Source organism: Clarias gariepinus, chromosome 12 (genome assembly GCF_024256425.1).
Source record: "Clarias gariepinus isolate MV-2021 ecotype Netherlands chromosome 12, CGAR_prim_01v2, whole genome shotgun sequence".
NCBI classification, from domain to species: domain Eukaryota; kingdom Metazoa; phylum Chordata; class Actinopteri; order Siluriformes; family Clariidae; genus Clarias; species Clarias gariepinus.
In genome coordinates this window covers 29,659,958-29,680,216 of record NC_071111.1, presented here as the reverse complement: position 1 = coordinate 29,680,216, position 20,259 = coordinate 29,659,958, and the positions used below count along the sequence as shown (strand labels likewise).

Here is a 20,259-nt window from a genome sequence, read left to right as displayed (position 1 = left end):
CTCATCCCTCACTCTCAGCACTGGAGCCCCCCCGGGTTGTGTTCTAAGTCCCCTGCTGTACTTTAGTCTGCTGACGACACCGTCGTGGTGAGCCTGATCTCTGACAACAACGAGTCGGCCCACCTGAAGGAGATTAGGAATCTGGAGAACCGGTGCCGGAGAAACAACCTCCTTCTAAACGTGAGTAAGACAAAGGAGTTGATAGTGGACTTCAGCACTAAGTAGGAGAGAAACTACCAGACCCCCGTCATCAACGAGAGCCCAGTGGAGAGAGTGGACAGCTTTAAATACCTCTGTGTTCACATCACGGCGGACCTGTCATGGTCCTGTCACATCAACACCGTGGTGAAAAGGCCCGGCAGCGTCTCTACCACCTCAGTCGCTTGAGAGACTTCAGTACCCTCTAAGTTGCTCAGGATCTTCTACTCCTGCACCATAGTGAGCATCCTGACGGGAAACATCACGACCTGGTTCGGGAACAGCACCATGCAGGACAGACGAGTCCTACAGAGGGTGGTGCGATCAGCTGAGCGCATCATCCGCACCGAGCTCCATGACCTGAACTCAATCTACAGCAGGTGGTGCTGGACCAAGGCCAGGAAGATCGTAAAGGACCTCAGTCATCCCAGCAATTGACTGTTCTCTCTGTTGCGGTGAGGAAAGCGATTCCGCTCCCTGAAGGCCAACACAGAGAGACTGAGGAGGAGCTTCTTCCCGCAGGCGATACGGTCTCTCAACCAGATCACTACTGAGGACTAAACAATCTCTGCGTCTTTGCACATTCCACAATTCACAGTTATAAACATTATACAGGACTAAAACACTCTGCATTTTTGCACACTACACAGTAATGGACACTCATGCACAGTTGCACATACCGCAGACATTCATGCACATTTGCACTTTTTTTTTATATTTCTTATAAATTTTCTTAAAGTTTTTTATATTTTGTTCTATTTATCTCTTGTTAACTGTTTACATTTTAAGGTCATGGGCGGTCATCTAAGCATTTCACTGTATATCGTACTGTTTATGACTGTATGTGACAAATAATATTTGAATTTAAATATGTAACCAGACACACTTTAAAATGCACAAAAGGCTCAGCACCTCTGATTTTCTGTTTTTATATCATTTTCCTTTAGAATTTTTATTTTCAGTAAAGTGAAGTCTGCAGAAGCTGATGAACCTAATAAATCAACAATTGTTGCACTCCATGTGTTTAATAATTTAGGAAAAAATAATTTACCAACAAATGATCACCAAGTGTTCTGGCTTAAAACAGACATGAATGTTAATTTTCTTTAAAATACGTTTCCTATTGTTTTGTGGTGTATTTTTTATTTATGATAGTATTTGGTTTTCATCACGATTTTGACTTTTACTTCTTTAATTCTGCAATAAAATAATTCTTATTATCTTATATTTTATTTACATTGTTAATTAGATTTGTTAATCAAATTATATTAAATCTTCATGTCAATTAATGAGCTCATTTTACAAACACATCATCTTTAAAGTAAGTCTTAAACCAGGATTAAAATCTGTTGATGAAGTGTGTGTCATTGTGTATCTACAGGTTGTATAATTGTGGTGTCTCAGATGAAGGCTGTGCTGCTCTGACTTCAGCTCTGAGATCAAACCCCTCACACCTGAGAGACCTGGATCTGTCCTGTAATGATGTAGGAGACTCAGGAGTGAAGTTTTTCTCTGATCTACTGGAGAATCCTCTCTGTAAACTGGAGAGACTGAAGTAAGATCACATTTTAAAATATTAATAATCGAACTGTCTAATGATCCACCAGGTCATAATAATAAACACATTGTGTATTAATTAAACACAGACACATTTGTTCTGGTCAATACTGAATAAATCATTGTGTTAATTCTGATAGATTCTGTTGAGAATGTAAGTGAAAGACATTCTAATGACTTGGTGTGTGTTCCTCAGTCCACAACAAATAAGTCATTAACACATCACTTATCTCTTCAGATAAATGTTGAAAACGTGTAAGACTGATCATTTATTCCCTTTATAATGAAATTGTACATTTCTCTTTAGTTCCAATAAATATCAGATTACCAGGTTAGGAAATAAAACCAGTTTCTGGAAACGTCACTGTATTTTATATCATCTGAATCTTAGATAAATAAATAAATAAATAAATAAATAGTCTTTATGCTGTTTTGGATTTTTTTTTTGTTCTGTTTTTTTAGTTCAGTTTCTGCTGTTTTAACCTCATCCAATGTTGCACAGAGATAAAAATCCTCTCCTTTTACCCAGACATTTCTTTCTGTCTCTCTCTGTCTCAGATTGAAGATTAAAATTCTCAGCCATAAACAGCTGCTGTTTGTTTAATACTACAGACTGTATACGGCAGGAACTAAATAAGATCAGGATAGTGTTAGGATCGTGTCAGGGTAAGAAGGGAAACACATGAAGCGATGCTCCCATCATGCATAGTGTCCACTGTACAAGCCTCTGGGGACAGTGTTATGATCTGGGGTTGATCAGTTACTCAGGTCTAGACTCAGTAACGTTATGGGGCAATAAAATGAAGTCAGCTGATGACCCGAATGTACTGAATGACCAGGTTATCACATCTATGGAGTTTTTCTTCCTGATGGTACGGCCATATTCCAGGACTCAGATTTACATTACATTTTCATTTATGGCATTTGACAGATGCCTTATAGAGAACATCTTACATTTTTATGTCAATGCACATCTGAGCAGTTGATGGTTAAGGCTTTGCTCAAAGGCCCAACAGTGGCAACTTTGTGGTGTTGGGGTTTGAACCTGAGACCTTCTGATTATTAGTCTAACACCTTAACCAGTAGATTGAGTGACTAGATGGTAAAAGCGGGGTTTAGGGAGCATGAGGATCATTTTTGCACTTTATCTGGACACCACATTACACTTTGTAATCAAAGCTAAAAGGTTCTTATTAGTGTGTATGATCAGATGATATAATTATTGTACATAAAAATGTCAGAACTACAGTTTGTCCACACTTGTAAGTCAAAAAAAAGCTAAAGTTCTCATGAACACTGGGGACCTGGGACCTGTCTCCAACACTCACGCTGCTAATGTACACCTGGTTTAGAGACGAGGACAAAATAACATGTAAAAATATTTCCACACTTTTTTTTATCTCATTCTTCTGTAAAATCTTTTACTTTCTGTAAAGTTAAACCTGAAGATCCTGATGAACTAAATATGTAGACATTTTTACGCTCCATGAGCGTTTTATAATTCAGAAACATTTTATTATTTTATTAACTGTTCTGGTTTAAAACAGACATGAATGCTATTATTATTAATATTATTATTCATATTATTATTATTATTATTAATAATAATAATAATAATAATAATAATAACAATAATAATAATGATTATTATTATTAATATTATTATATTAATAATAACAACAACAGCAATAATAATAATAATTATTATTATTATTATAATTATTATGCTCTACACTTTTTAAATAGTATCTTTCATTAATTTCAGTATTTGTTTTTACAGGTTTCTAACTACTATTTACTTTCTTGATTCTACATTATGAGTAAATCTGTGCACAATGGATAAGAGAAACTAAATATAACACTCTGATCATTTAATTACATTGTTAGAATAATCAGGTGATATTAAATCCCCATGTTTTTATTTATAATGAGCTCATTTTACAAACACAACATCTTTAAAGTAAGTCTTAAACCAATATAAACTCTGTTGTTGAAGTGTGTGTCATTGTGTCTCTACAGGTTGTATAAGTGTGGTGTCTCAGATGAAGGCTGTGCTGCTCTGACTTCAGCTCTGAGATCAAACCCCTCACACCTGAGAGACCTGGATCTGTCCTGTAATGATGTAGGAGACTCAGGAGTGAAGCGTCTCTCTGCTCTACTGGAGAATCCTCACTGTAAACTGGAGACACTGAAGTAAGATCACATTTCACACCATTAATAGTAAATAATAATAATAAATTAAAGCTTTCAGTGTTTGTGATCTCTGATCTGAGTGATCTGATGAATCCAGATTGACCCTATATGTCTGACGACAAAAGAATTACAACAAGGCGTAAGATACTCAACCTTACAGAATCTGATTTCTTTGTATTAATTAAGTGAGACAGAGAGTTCTGTCGTACAAAAAGACAAGCAGACGTGCACTACCGCTTAAAAGGTTGGGGTCATTTGCTAATTTTTATTTGTTTTTGTTTAGTAATTTATTTTCTTGATTCTTTAACAATACTGGGGATTTTAAACGAAATAACGCATATGGAATTAGGTAATTATGTAACTGCACCAGTCGGTTGTTATTTAAGGACATGAAGGTCAGCTGTTCTGGAAGAGTTCTTACAAGAACAGTATTGTGTCGAGTGCGTTTGTAAAACCCATCAAGCTCCATAATGAAACTGTCTCTCATGAAGACCTTCCCAGAAAAGCAAGACCTAAACTGAGCTCTGCTGCAGAGAAGTTCATTTAGAGTCACCAGCCTCAGAAATCACCAATTAACAACCAGCACCTCAGATTAGAGCCGTTATGAAGCTTTATAGAGCAGAAGTAGCAGATAAACATCTTAATATCAACTGTTTAAAGGAGATTATTGTGTAATTTGGATAAACGCCTTCAGTATTGTTTTACAATGTAGAAAGAAATAAACATCAGGACCGGCCATGAAATTAGAAACTCCCAAACTTAGAGCGGTAGTGTACATGGGCTGCAACCTGAAATAATATCACTGATTACATTAAAGCTGATTATTTTTAGCTTCAACCTTTTAAACTATTTTTACAAACTCTTTACCCGTCAACGACGTGTACTAATGCAAGTCATGTATAGTGTCCACAGTACAAGCCTCTGGAGACAGTGTTATGATCTGGGGTTGTTTCAGTCGCTCAGGTCTAGACTCAGCAACGTTATGGAGCAATAAAATGAAGTCAGCTGATGACCTGAATGTACTGAATCACCAGGTTATCACATCTACGGAGTTTTTTCTTCCACTCACTGACTCAAATACATTCACCCAGTAACACATGGGGATCACAGTGCGTGTTCATTACTGTATGTTATAGCAAACTGATATAAATTAAAATAATTACATAAATACGTTCAAATCTCACCCAGAGAACTCAGTCCACACTGGTGAGTTAAAAGGAGCTCAAGGTCTCATGAAAACTCTTATTTATCATTAGTCACCAAGTGGTTTAAAACAGACATGAGGGTTATTATTATTATTATTATTATTATTATTATTTTATGGATCCTTTGCACTTTTTTTGTATCCTGTCATTCATCCTAGTAGAGCAAGTCCCCGACTGCTGAGTTAGGAATTTTCACAGATACAAACGGCAAATTACAAACATTCGTAAATACAAACAAATTGCAAAAGTAGCTCAAGTGTCTGCTGGACATCGTCACAGTTTTGCTGCTGTGTGCTTACTGTACAGTGCAATAGACAACAGACAATAAACCAATTCATTGGTATTTTACAAAAAACACTGTAGTGCAACATATATTAATATATACAATATTTTCAGTATGTAAGTTAATGTATAAAATTGGTGCGGGAGAAATAAGTCGGCCTCACCGGTTTCAATGAGATAGAAAATGTCTGACCTGTAAAGCTGAAACTCCTTCAGAAACTCCTCAAAAAGAGTTCAGTCTGAAACAGCTTTGAGGCAAAATGGCGTCCGTTCAAGTGCGTAGTTAAACACCATGTAGCGTTGTCCACCCCAACATCTTCCCATGATCCCTTTAAACAAGGTCAGCTGACCACACTGCATCACCGGGATTCCCCTTGTGATTTGGAGGCGCAGTCTTGCGAGGGTTTAATGCGCAACCAAAACAGCAAACCTGTGTTTTGAGCTTAGAGCTGGGAGGGGCCGGACTTGGTTCATGTCAGAGGGAGGGGTCATCTTCACCACCTCCACGTGCTCCAGTCTGCCACTTTGCCAGCGACTACCTTTTGCCAACCGTGTGCTCGCATGCCAGCTGGACCTGCATGTGCACACCTTTACTCTTTTTCTCTCCTTTTTACCCTTCCTCCCTCCTTTTAACTGTCTCCTACCCCTTTTTTGCCTGAATAAACTTACCCCTTTTTCCCATAAGACCTCGTCTCATGTCCGTGTGGCTGTGGAGCCACCCATGCAAAAGAACGAACCCGTTACACAAGACACACTTATGATTTTTCCACACTTTTTTATGGGATCCTTTTTAAAATGCCAAAAAAAATTCAGCAGCTCTGATCCTTTGTTTTCATCTCATTCTCCTGTAAAACTTTTATTCTCTGTGAAGTTAAACCTGCAGCAGCTAATGAACTTAGATTGTAGACATTTTTGCACTCCATGAGTTTTATAATTCAGGAACATTTTATTTACCAGCAAATTATCACCAAGTCATCTGGTTGTAAAAAGTCATCAATGTTAATTTTTAAATGAATGATTTATACTTGCATGTCCACGAGATCCAAAAGGTAGTTTTCCTTCCATTCAAATCCAAAAACCATCCCGACTTTTCCGGAACTCGGGTTGTAGAACAGGTTTTATGCCGAATGCTCTTCCTGCCGTAACCCTCCCATTATATCCGGGCTTGAGACCAGCACTACATCCAGTGGCTGGGGTTTGGGGTTTGGCTGGGAATTGAAAACCCAGGCCTTCCGCATGGCAGATGAGGAACCTACCACTGATAATTAAATAAAATTTTATTTTTAGTTTTTGCTAAAGAATGCATTAAATATATAATGGCAGTAAAAGTGTATTTCACGCTATGATGGTTGAACTTGAACCCTGACCTTCCAATCAGTAACTGTTTGATCCACCACTGCCCTATTATCCCCCAGTGGGGTTTAACTTGTTTCCTCTTTATTATAAAACAACGATGCTTTAGTTCTTTAATTAGTCCAGTCTTCTAACCTGTTTGTTCTTACACTTCGCTCATACAAAACTGTTTCTAAAGCATAAATTTTGCACAGAAAATTAACCACTAACGTCATTAGAGATGAGAAAAAAAAAAAAAAATTCAGTTACGTATCATGATTCTTTTATGCAGCAATCCATATAGGTATCGCCATGCTGACTGCCAGATTGATTTATTGTTAATGCTTTTTTATATATGAAAAAAAAAAGACTGTATACAGAGGTGTGAAAAACTATTTGCCCCCTTCCTGATTTCTTATTCTTTTTCATGTTTGTCACACTTAAATGTTTCTGCTCATCAAAAACCGTTAACTATTAGTCAAAGATAACACAAGTAAACACAAAATGTAGTTTTTAAATAATGGTTTTTATTATTTAGGGAGAAAAAAAATCCAAACCTACATGGCCCTGTGTAAAAAAGTAATTGCCCCCTGAACCTAATAACTGTTTAAGCCACCCTTAGCAGCAATAACTGTAATCAAGCGTTTGCAATCAAGATAACTTGCAACGAGTCTTTTACAGCGCTCTGGAGGAATTATGGCCCACTCATCTTGCAGAATTGTTGTATTTTAGCTTTATTTGAGGGTATTCTAGCATGAACCGCCTTTTTAAGGTCATGCCACAACATCTCAATAGGATTCTGGTCAGGACTAGGCCACTCCAAAGTCTTCATTTTGTTTTTCTTCAGCCATTCAGAGGTGGATTTGCTGGTGTGTTTTGGGTCATTGTACTGCTGCAGCACCCAAGATCGCTTCAGCTTGAGTTGACGAACAGATGACCGGACATTCTCCTTCAGGATTTTTTGGTAGACAGTAGAATTCATGGTTCCCTTTCAAAGGCTACACTCGATGCTGCGTGAAAACGCTATGGGAAACATCTTGTCATGTTGCCGGTTGTAAAGCATGTGTGTATCAAACACGCCAAATTTTGGCTTATATAACCTCGGTCGGGTGACGTCATCTGATGAGATGCACCTGCAGGTTATAAATAGGAGTGAACCGGAAACATTCCTCAGATCTTTTGTCTTCACTGACCTTGTTGTGTATGCGTGTGTGTTTAAACCAGCAAAATAAGAAAGTGTTTAACTCACCGATATGGCAGAGTTTTAATTGAGATATCCCTCCGTGTCTAATAAACACATATCGGAGGGCGATCTCTACACTTTACTGTTTCAAATAAAGTGCTCGCGCGCGCCCCGCATTCCTTGAGAAGCACCGGGCCGCGGCGCATTTCTGGGGCTTAAAACGCGTGTATCCAGCAGAGCTGTGAGAGACGGATTTAAAACTCCTATCTCTCACTTCCTCGTTGGATCGGGAAATCCCTCTGTCCGCTCGCAAGCGCGCGCTGCGCTTCTTGTGAATGGGCAAGGATAAACATCCTCTCTCGCTCCGCGGAGATGAAAATAGCACCCAAGCACTTTAGAAAAAAAAAAAAAAAAAAAAAATTAAACGGCAGGTTCTGTCGGGTGCCCGGGGGGCGGAGCCTCAACAACGCTCTCTCCCTTTTTCTTAGCAATCTCCATATGAGTTAACCCTTTCATAGAGTAAGCTGTATCTATTCTGTGTTTTCCTGCCATCTACTTTATTTATTTGTTTAAATATAGTTGAGGTGGAAGCACGGGGTTATATGATGACGCCCAGATAGAAGAGACGCTTCCAGGCTATCTCTCTCTTGGGACATCATCCTCCCTGAAAAGCTAATACTTCCTTTCAAGCTGTGTAGACTTTTATCTTCCCTGGAGGAAAAAGCTTTTCAGGCAGCAGGTCTGGTTGGTGCTCCATTGCACACCATGACGGTTTTGCAGGTCTACCAGGCTGACCTGCTGAGAGACTTATGGCTTGAATCTCAGCGGCATCAAGCATAGGATCGCGCATTCCTCCTTGATGCCCCTATTTCGCCTTCCGGTCTGTTTGGCGATGTCGTTAACTTGTTCGCCACTAGGTTCATGAGGCAAAGTTATATGAACAAGCCTTCGGAAATTCCTTCCCCGCCGTGCTCAGGAGTCGGGACTGTCGGCCACCCAGTCTCAACCGGGTCTGACGCTTGCAAGGCGTGAAACACACAAGGAGAGTGTTTTTGGGCCGGGCACCCCCTCGTAAAGATTGGGGTGCGTCGTGCCTGCACTTCGCAATCCGCCTCAAAAGAGCTCAGACTGGCATATTGTCTTCTTCACAAAGAAGCCCTGAGGTTCATGTGCCCAGGACCATGGGGGTGGCCCCCCCAATGGGGAGAGACATGCAGAATTCCTTTTGAATGAAGTGTTCTCCCTGGCACCCCAGGAGGTCTGTGTTTTTGCTTCGCCACCACTGGTGTTTCGGGCAACACCAGTCTCCAATAAAGTGTTAGCTCTTCGGTTTTTCCTGCCATGTTTCCGGATGCCGAACATCTAACATTGCCCCCCCGTTTAACCAAGCCGCCGAGACTTTTGCCCCTTTCAGAGAAACTGGCAGCGTGGAAACTACTGCCAAGCATATCTCCTTGGGTACTAAGCACTGTAGAGAGAAACTACAGGATGCAGTTCTCACATCACCCTCCGTGTTTCAACGGCGTGGTCTCCACTTCCGTGAAACCGGAAAGTGCGCATCTGCTGACAGAAGTTGCTGGGAAATGGGGCCATGGAACATGTTCCCCCTACCAGACAGTGAGTCAGGCTACTACAGTCGGTATTTCTTGGTTCCCAAGAGGAACGGGGGGCTACGTCCAATTTTTAGATTTTTGCGGGCTGTTCCGCTATCTAAAATAAATAAATACAGCTTCAAAATATTGACTGTCAACGTGATTGCTCTCAAGTCCTACCAAGCGACTGACTTGGGACAAGGACGCTTACTTCATATAGAAATATTGCCACAACACAGGAGGTTCCTAAGGTCGCTTTCGGGGGCGAAGCTTACCAGTATCGGGTCCTTCCATTTGGTCTAGCTCTCTCACCCGCACATATATGAAATGCATGGATGTAGTTCTGGCGCTTACGACTCCAGGGCATCCGTATTTGAATTACATAGACGACTGGCTGGCCCAGTCTCAGTAGCTAGCGCTTTGACATCAGCATGTCATCCTAGCTCAACTTTGTTTCTTAGGATTGAGACTCAACGCCATGAAAAGCGTGCTCTTTCCTGTTCAGAGGACAACATATTGGGTGTCACATGGGATTCGATCGTAAGCGGGCACAGCGGTCTCCCGCTCGTGTTGAATCCATTCTCAACACCCTCAAGGAAATCAAGCTAGACCGGAAAGTGACCATCACTTTCATAGATTTTAGCTCTTATGGCAGCTGTATCCACGGTGACACCTTTGGGTCTTCTGCACATGAGAGCATTTTAGTTGTGGCTAAAAACCAGGGGATTTCACTCTAGGGCCAATCCCCAATAAAGGTTACGCGCCAGGTGCTTCGTACCCTTCCTATGTGGTTCAGACCCCGGTTTCTGACTTTGGGTCCCACTCTAAGTTCGTCTTGTCGTCGCAGATGCTAACGACAGACGCTTCCCTTATGGGCTGGGGTGCGGTCTTAGATGACCGTCCAGCCCAAGGGAGCTGATTAGGCCATCTTCTCGCACGGCACATCAATTGCCTCGAAATGATGGCTCTATTTCTGGCCCTAAAGCACTTCCTCCAGCAGTTGGGAGGCTACCATGTCCTAGTGCGGGTGGACAACACTATGGCAGTCTCATATATTAATCGCCAGGGCAGACTGTGCTCGCGCCGCTAAAAAGCTAGCGCACCAGGTTCCTGTCCCTCAGGGCGAATTACATTCCAGGGCATATGAATGTGGGAGCAGTTGTTCTGTCCAGTCAATCTCTGACACACGGGGAATGGAAACCCCACCCCAAAATAGTCAGTCAATCTGGGAGAGATTTCAGGTAGAAGAAGTGGACCTCTTTGCCTCGCAAGATCAGCAAATGTCCCCTTTACTACTCTCTGACTCTTCCAGCTACCCCAGGTCTGGACGCCGTGGCACGTACATGGCCCTCCCCTAGAAGAGGGCTCCCTCCCCTAGAAGAGCTTATGCCCTCAAATGGAATGTATTTGAAAGTTGGTTCATGACAAAGCAGGTAGACCCAGTCCATTGCCGAAATGTTTCAGTGCTGGAGTCTCTGCAGGAAAAATTGTCCTCGGGCTTGTGCCCTAGTACCCTCAGGACATACATAACTGCTATTTCAGCCTGCCACAATGGGCCAACTAAGTCAAGCTGGTCTTTCAGCCAGCGTAATTGAGACTATTCTAAGTGCTAGGGCTCCCTCCCCTAGAAGAGCTTATGCCCTCAAATGGAATGTATTTGAAAGTTGGTGCATAACGAAGCAGGTAGACCCAGTCCACTGCCGAAATGTTTCAGTGCTGGCGTCTCTGCAAGAAAAATTGTCCTCGGGCTTGTGCCCTAGTACCCTCAGGACGTACGTAACTGCTATTTCAGCCTGCCACGTCCTGATTGGTGGTGTTACTGTGACACGGTCCCTTTTGTGGGTTTTATCTATCGTGCTCGAAGAGCCAATTGACACCCTTCTTTTTGAACCACTAAAGTCAGCGCCTCAGGTTTCTGACCTTTAAGATGGTTTTTCTAATGGCCGTTACCTCTCTGAGAGGATTGGAGATCTGTCAGTCTCCCCATCCTGCCTAGACTTCGCCCCTGGGCTAGTCAGGGCCATTTTGCATCCTCACTGAACTATCTTCCGAAAGTTCCATTCTCAACATGCACCCTATTGTTTTTGAAGCCTTCTGTTCTCCGCCTTTTACAGCTTCGGAGCAGGAGAGACTTACTGTGTCCAGTACGTGCTCTTCAGATTTACATCCACCGCATCAGCCAGTGGCATAAGTCAGAGCAGCCTTTACATGTTTTGGGGCCGCAACCGGGGGGGGCGGCCGCCACTACACTGAATGAGAGATGCTATTGCCCTCTCCTATGAGGCGCGTGGGCTCACTTCGCCTCTTGGAACCAGGGCTTATTTAACCAGGGGAATCGCCTCATCTACTGAACTAGCAGGAGGTATTCCCCTGCAGCAAGTGTGTGATGCGGCGGCGTGGTCCTTTCCGCACACATTTGTTAGATTTTATAATCTGGATGTTCATGCCACTCCGGGCTCACAGGTCCTCGAGTCAGCTTTCCAGATATAGTTCTGAGACCTTCTCGGCTTTGTGCGCACACGCTACACAACCTTGGGGTCCAGACACTTGCAGTGCGGCGGCGTTGGTATTCTCGTTCCCATAGCGTTTTCACGCAGCATCGAGTGTAGCCTTTGAAAGGGAACGTCTCGGGTTACTTTGCTGTAACCCTGTTCCCTGAAAAGGCGGGAACGAGATGCTGCGTCCCAATGCCGCACTGCCTACGTGACCGGACGTCCGTTTAGACAAATCAATCTGAGGAATGTTTCCGGTTCACTCCTATTTATAACCTGCAGGTGCGTCTCATCAGATGACATCACCCGACCGAGGTTATATAAGCCAAAATTTGGCGTGTTTGATACACACATGCTTCACAACCGGCAACATGACAAGATGTTTCCCATAGCGTTTTCACGCAGCATCTCGTTCCCGCCTTTTCAGGAAACAGGGTTACAGCAAAGTAACCCGAGACGTTCCATCTATCACAGCAAGCCTTCCAGGTCCTGAAGCAGCAAAACAACTCCAGAACTGTGGTTCGCTGGAGTCCCAAAGCTTTAGAAACGGCTTTATAACCTTTACCAGCCTGATATATCTCAATTACTTTTGTTCTCATTTGTTCCTGAATTTTTTTGGATCTTGGCATGATGTCTAGCTTTTGAGGTGCTTTTGGTCTACTTCTCTGTGTCAGGTAGCTCCTATTTAAGTGATTTCTTGATTGAAACAGGTGTGGCAGTAATCAGGCCTGGGGGTGACTACAGAAATTGAACTCAGGTGTGATAAACCACAGTTAAATTATTTTTTAACAAGGGGGGCAATCACTTTTTCACACAGGGCCATGTAGATTTGGAGTTTTTAAAAACTGCATTTTGTGTTCAATTACAGTGGTTAATCAATCGGACTGTAGGTCCTACCGTCGCCGCGCTCGGCGGTACCGTTTGGCTTTGTGCGTTTGCTGGCTTTTACCGTTGAGTGGCGCTATATAACTACAGGCTGACGCCTCATGCCTTAGTTCATTCTCTGCTGGATTAATGAGACACGGAGTTTTAGAACTGCACGTAGTAGCTGATAAAATCAAGTAAAACATTGTAGTTAAACAAATTTATAATCACAGAACTAAAATGACGATACAAATGTAGAATTTAAATTAAATTAAATCTTATTAGGATCAAATTTAAACAAAATAAATATTAACACAGTGAGCCTTTAAATTTTATCACGTGTAATTAAAAAAGACGCGTGTAGGGTTTTGTGTCGTCTTATATCTTGTGTTCTTTAAATTTATAGTAGATTTATTAATTAAAATAAATGACCATAAAAATTATAACATTGTCAGGACGTTCTACTGCGTCAGCTGATGTCGGTCATTCAGCCCCGCTTGTGTTTGTGCGTTATTAGAAGAATGAAATGCAGTAGACTGTTATGATCTGTAACGGATTCGACCCATGTTGCACGGGCGGCACCATAAAGCACGGACACGAGGCGAGGTCTTACGGGAAAAGGGTAATTTATTTAGGCAAAATGGGGAAGGAAAGTGTTGAAGGAGGGAGAAAGGAAAGAAAGGGATAAAGGTTGTGCATGTGCAGTTCCGGGGGCTGTGCCACACTGGCATGCGGGCACACAGCTGACGATAAGTGTTGGTGCGAGTGGCAGAACTGAGCACGCGGAGGCAGCGCTCCTGCACGCTCCCTCGTGACGGCGCTTCTCCCGCTGATGGCCGGCGCGAGTTCTCGCTGACGCAAAAACCTAACCACACTTTTCCTCTTCGGCAGCGGGGCTGCGAGGGCGGGCACGGTGCGGGAGTGAAGATGCCGCGGGAGCTCGCGCAGCTCTTTCTCGCGCTGTCCTCAGCGCGGAGATCAAAGGGCGGAATTCTAATGTCCTTGTTTAAAGTCCCCGGGGCGCGTCACATCTCCCCACTGACATGCTTCTTTCGTATTCTCCATTACATCACGTACTTCCCAGACCTCAGACAAACCTCCGCGCCTTGCTTTTATAATGCAGAGCAAGCCCGAGATCATATTAACCTTAATTATCGCCAGCCGGCACAAATAGGCGGCTCCCGTCCCTTTGCTGCCTATTCAGGGAGCCTACGGAGTGAGGGAGTAGTTATAGTAGATTTGGGCGTACACCCATCACACGCGCACGCCGTGGCAGATCATCATAATTGTCCTAAACTTGTATTTCATAAGGTTTTCCGAGCGGTGGTACAGCGCAACGGGGGTCATTATTTACTATTAAACATTAAACGAATTTACAAAACTTAATGCGTGCGATTAAGCGCTGATTCCACGTAGGAAAGTAAAGAAGAGGATCCTGATGCTCAACATTCCGGAGACCAAACCCCATTTAAATTAAATTAACAAATATTGCATGTAAATAACAATAGCCCACGTTTAAAAAAGCATTTTTATTTAGATTATAAAAAAATAATCCTGCATCTGTTTTAGGTGTTCCAGCTGCCACTGTTCTAAAATTCAAATTAAATCAAATCTTATTAGGATCAAATTTAAGCACAATAAATGTTAACACAGTGAGCCTTTAGATTTTATCACTTGTAATTAGAAAAAAAGCGTGTATGGATTTGTGTCATCTTATTTCTTGTGTTCTTTAAATTTATAGTAGATTTATTAACTGAAATAAATGACCATAAAATTAAAACAGTGTCTGGACGTTCTACTGCGTCAGCAGATGTCGGTCTTTCAGCCCTGCTTGTGTTTTTGCGTTATTATAAGAATGAAATGCAGTAGACTGTTATGATTTGTAACGGGTTACTCAAACAACTCAGTTCAGGTGTAAGTAAATGTCTGTGCTGTTTGGGGGAGGGACGTGCTAATGATTTGGTCGGCTCTGTGTGTGTGTGTGTGTGTGTGTGTGTGTGTGAGAGAGAGAGAGGGGTGTCGCGGTCGTTTTCAGTGAAACAAAGGCTCAGCTGAAAAATTATAGGCACATCAGTCACTTAACCACCAATAAAAGGTATTTGAGTGTTATGATAGTTGTAATATAACAGATGCGCACTGAATACTAAACCTAAACCAGGCACGGAGATTAATGAACCAAGATAGCCCCCATACCCGTTTAAAAAAAATAAATAAATAAAAATACCAAAGAATATTATTGTGTATAGACTGATTAAAAACAATACAATTTATGCTATCATAAGGAAAATAACAAGTTCTTCCATTCCAATGATTAAAAAAGGTAACAATGTCAACTTTAGAATCTAGAATCCAGGAGATTAAAATTACACAAATTGAAATCACTGAAAGTCTCCAGAAGAGCCTCAGATTCAAGTGGTTTTTAAAGTGTGGAGAGGTCCATTACAGTTTCTCTGAATGTATAGGTGAGAACAGCCGATTCACACCTGGGGAGGGTGAATAATTTGTATTTGAATGTTGTCTGGCATTGTAAAGCACTATAGTGACACTAAAAGAACAACCCAGGATTAATAGGAATTATTATACTGCATAAACATTATTTAGCACAAACAAATTCCTCGCGCTCGGGAAAACTATGCGTGCGGTTGAGCGCTTTTTAGACTATAGGAAATTAAATCGGAGGGTTTTTATTTAGACTATTAAAATAATAACCTGCGTCTATTTTTAGGCGTGCCAGCTGCCACTTTTTAGTTAGAAGTTTTCAATACAAAGCTTATAATGCCCACATGACATGACGGAATAAGGCACGGCTGGTGATGATTGGGGTTTGTTGGGTTACAGTGGATTTTACTACGCGGTGTGAGTGCAATGGTCCGTCTGCTCACGCTGACTCTGCTCTCCGCGGATGGCCGTACCGCCCCCTCCCACCTCTCGCTCCTTTGAAGTTCCTGGGGCGCGTTCCATTTGCACTGCTTGCATGCCGCACTTCCGCGTTGTTGCACGCGCGCTGCATACACAGCGCGTATTAAAATCCACTGTAGCCCAACAAACCCCGAGTATTTTATAGCGCAGGGTGCAAGCCCGGGCAACGATAGCAACGATAGCTCACCAGTCATGTGTAATTCTGCGGTCCCGCTGCTTCGCATGTCTGAAGGGGAGGCCGCCTAACTAGTGCGCGAGGAGCGATATTGATTTGGGCGCACGCCGTGACAAGCTGAAAAAACTGTGTCAGATTAATGTGCAAAAACTATATAATAAAACTATATAAGACTACATGCCTTTATAAGACTGAACTTTTATTTAAGCGCACTCACAATAACGAAAAAACGTTGTGATTTTGTAAGTGTTGTGATTTTGTAAGTGTTGTAAGCTGCGCTGCTCTGTATTGTTTTTGGTGAACTTGAGCGCGTCAGAAAATGAACGCAAACGTTTTTTTAAATGGTCAGAGTCAGTCTGCTTGCTGTTTTCCCGACGCGTTCATAATCATTAGTCTACTTCTGCCGGTGCGCTCTGGAAAACTCCATGCATGCGGCTGAGCGCTGATTAAAACTATGGAGTAAATTAAAGAGGAGAATTACGATGCCGAGTCGAAGTCCTGAGCCCAAACCTCATTTAAATTAAATTAACAAATATTATAAGTAAAAAAACAATAGCCCACGTTTAGAAACCGTTTATAAATTCTTTCCGACATGAGTTGGTCCGGTGTTATGCGCAGAGCGCCGGGAGATTTCCTGAAGCTCAGAAATCACTGGGCATGTTTTCTAAATAGCCGCTATCTTTAATAACTGATGGAGGTTTTGAGCTGTATACACACACATTCCTGCCTAAACAACTCTTAAAACTACACCTGTGACACAATAACAGTAATATTTCAAACATTCTGCAGGCTGATATTTGGAGAAAGGAAAGAATAATGAATAAACCAGTTGTTGGGTCAAAATAACCCAACCATATGAGCCAACATGAGCAACCCAACAATGTGTTTAAAGTACCTGAAATAATCCAGAACTTAAATAACAATAAACCGATACAGAGATACGCTGTATAACGGTCACTGTTGTATTTACGGCAACGAGCGAAAATGTCACTTTGCGCCACCTGGCGGCCATTTTACGAATGACTTTGAAATGCAACTGATTTATTTTGGCCGCTGACGTTTTTACGCGGCGGTGAGCGCGACGGTAATAACCATTCCAATTGATCAACTACTGTACATGGACAGGTGCGGCCGGTTCCCTCATTACTCCATGATTAATTAAACAGATCAAAGGCCTGTAGGTGGTTCTGAGTGTTATATTTGCATTTGGTAGCTGTTCATTCAAACCCTCAACATGAAAAGCCTGTACAAGTGATGAGGTCATCATTAGGCTAAAAAAAACAATGTACCTGTCACAGAGAACTTTGGGAGTGGTTAATATAAAATGATTCATGTTCATGTTCAAGAACCTCCTGGGTTAACCTGGGATTCACAGCTGTGTTTAAGGTTCTGTACAGTGACATTGAGAGTGCAGTGAAAGCTAACAGTGGTTTATGTGCCCCTTTTAAAGTCTATAGGGGTATTAGTCAGAGCTGGTCGGTCCAGCATGCTATACTCACTAGCCATAGAAACTTTGCTGTTTAAGATAAGAAGTAAAATCTTTGGCCCATCAATACCAAGCTTCTAAACAACTTAGCATGAAGAACTTGAGGTCTTAAATATCTGGGAGTGGACCTAGGGGACATTAACCATGTGAAAAAGAACTGAGAAGGCAAGTTGAGAGAATTAAAGAAAGTTGAATAAATAAATAAATAGAAATGGCTTGTTCCAAAAGAGTCGTACAAAGGAAGAACTTTGGTTATAAATCATTGCTATGGTACAAACTAGGCTGCATTAATCCACTTCCCAAACTAGGGTTAGGGTTAGGGTTAGGGTTAGTGGATTTATACTTGTAGAGTGTTTTATACTTACTTTAATTTCTTCACCTGGAGGACATACTGTAGCAGCAGGGATAGGGGCGCGTATGTAGGGAGCCTACGGAGTGAGCAAGGAGCGACAACATGTTGAGGCGCACGCCCATTATAGACGCATGCAGATGTTTTCAAAGTAACGTAATTAATAATCTGATTACTTTTTACATGTAATAATCAGTAACGTAATCAAAGTACAATTTTAAAGTAGTAGTTTGTCATTTTTAGTAGATTACTTTTTTTTAATAAGTCCCCAACACTGGAGACTAAATTGGAACTCTCTTTGTCTTGCTCTGATTAAATTAAAAACTAATTAAACTGTTAATCTAAATAATAAACTCATTTTACATTCACACTATCTTCAAAGTAAATCTGAAAGCAAGATGAAAAAGTTTATGGAGTGTGTTGTTGTGTCTACAGGATGGAGCGTTGTGGTGTCTCAGATGAAGGCTGTGCTGCTCTGACTTCAGCTCTGAGATCAAACCCCTCACACCTGAGAAAGCTGAATCTGTCCTATAATCATGTAGGAGACTCAGGAGTGAAGTGTCTCTCTGCTCTACTGGAGAATCCTCTCTGTAAACTGGAGACACTGAGGTAAGATCATCTCTCTGAGAGTCACATGACCTGCTCCTCAGTAAGACACATTCTCTAATAGTGAGACTGAAGCAGAAGTTTTAGGTTCATCATCAATGTCCTGAGGAGGAAGATTGTTTTTTTTCACTGCACACTGATGGTTTCCTACAGCAAAATTTTGTTGCTCAGAATGAGCTTTTTCTTGTCTCATGAGACAGAATTGTGCTGTCTCATTAGAAGCTCGACTTTGTCCTTTCTATTTCTTCTGAAGCTGTCTTAGGAGAAACAAAGAGACATAACTGAGACACAACCTGAGGTATACTTAAGAAACATTTGAGAAATCTAAGATGTACATGAGAAACAGAACTGCATTTGAAGGAGAAGCAAATGAGCCATATATAAGACCGTAATGAGATTAAAGTCAGATATAAATGAGATGCATGAAGCACAAATGAGAAATATTATAGTTTTATTGAACATATCAAAAATCCTTAGTTAACAGCATACAGTGTAATAAATTTACACAATACAATTACAACATGTTATTTTATTTATATAGCGCTTTTAATAACGGTCATTGTCACAAAGCAGCTTTACAGAAACCATGGGGGCAATAAATAAGGAATAAACTTAAAAAAAATTGATAAATCAAAATATATTCAGTAAAGTGAGTAAAGTCACCGACCACTACTTCTGACGTCCTGAGTGGCACACACACTCCACCCTGGCACAACACGCTGCCCTTGCAACTGCTAAAGTGCCCCTTGAAGAACTTCAAAAATGCCTTTGTGCCCCTGCTATTCGTAGGACTTTAAACACAATTACTGCAGTGTCTCTTGGGACATAAAGCTCAAATCTTACATTCTTGTTGGAAATCACGGACGCCGTGTCCTCCGGGCTAAAGAGGAGGGAAACCTTTTAGTTTGTCATCCCTGTTCAGTTCAAAAGCCAGCATCTCTGATGGTATGGGGTGCATAAGTGCATTCAGTGTGGGCAGATTGTATGTTTTAAAAGGCACTATAAAGGCTGAAAGGTATATTAAATTTTAAGACTATGTCTACTCTTAATTTTTGCACTACAATGTAAAAGCACATACTGCAGCTACAGTATTACAACAGTATGGCTTCGTAGTAGAAGGGTCCGGATGCTGAATTGGCCTGCCTGCAGTCCAGATCTTTCACCTTAGAAAACATTTGACGCATCCTTAAACAAAAACATATGTCAAAGTGACCACATACTTTTCAGCAGCTGGAAACAATGGGACAAAATTCCAACACAGAAACTCCAGAAACTTATAACCTCAATGCCGAGACGTTTCCAAACTGTTTCAAAGAGGAGATGCTGCACCATGGTAAACATGCTTCTGTCCCAACTTTTTTGAGACCTGTATCAGGTCTCAAAAAAGACACTGTCGATAAACAGCCATCAACCTTAAAATTGGCTCATTCAGTGCACGAAACATTTTCAGTCTAAACACCTGTCGAGTTATCCATGTTCTACTGTGTCTAAAACACTGGTCCACGGGATCCAAAAGGTAGTTTTCCTTCCATTCCAAATCCAAAAACCATCCTGACTTTTCCGGAACTCGGGTTGTAAAACAGGTTTTATGCCGAATGCTCTTTCTGACGCAACCCTCCCATTATAACCCTCCCATTACCGGGGTTTGGGGTTTGGCTGGGAATTAAAAACCCAGGCCTTCCGCATGGCAGATGAGAAACCTACCACTGATGATTAAAATAATATATGTTATTTTTTAAAGTTTTTTTTCCCCAAAGAATGCATTAAATATATAATGGCAGTAAAAGTGTATTTCACACTATGATGGTTGAACTTGAACCCTGACC

General features: G+C 41.6%; 1 protein-coding gene across 1 annotated transcript in view; it reads left to right on the top strand.

Moving 5' to 3' along the window:
- The window catches only part of LOC128534131 (ribonuclease inhibitor-like), a 54,789-nt gene that overhangs the window by 4,701 nt on the left and 29,829 nt on the right, over nt 1-20,259 (top strand). Inside the window, exon 4 of the mRNA XM_053508429.1 lies at nt 67-180. Coding sequence (XP_053364404.1) covers nt 67-180 — 114 coding nt within the window. The remainder of the gene's footprint in view (nt 1-66; nt 181-20,259) is intronic.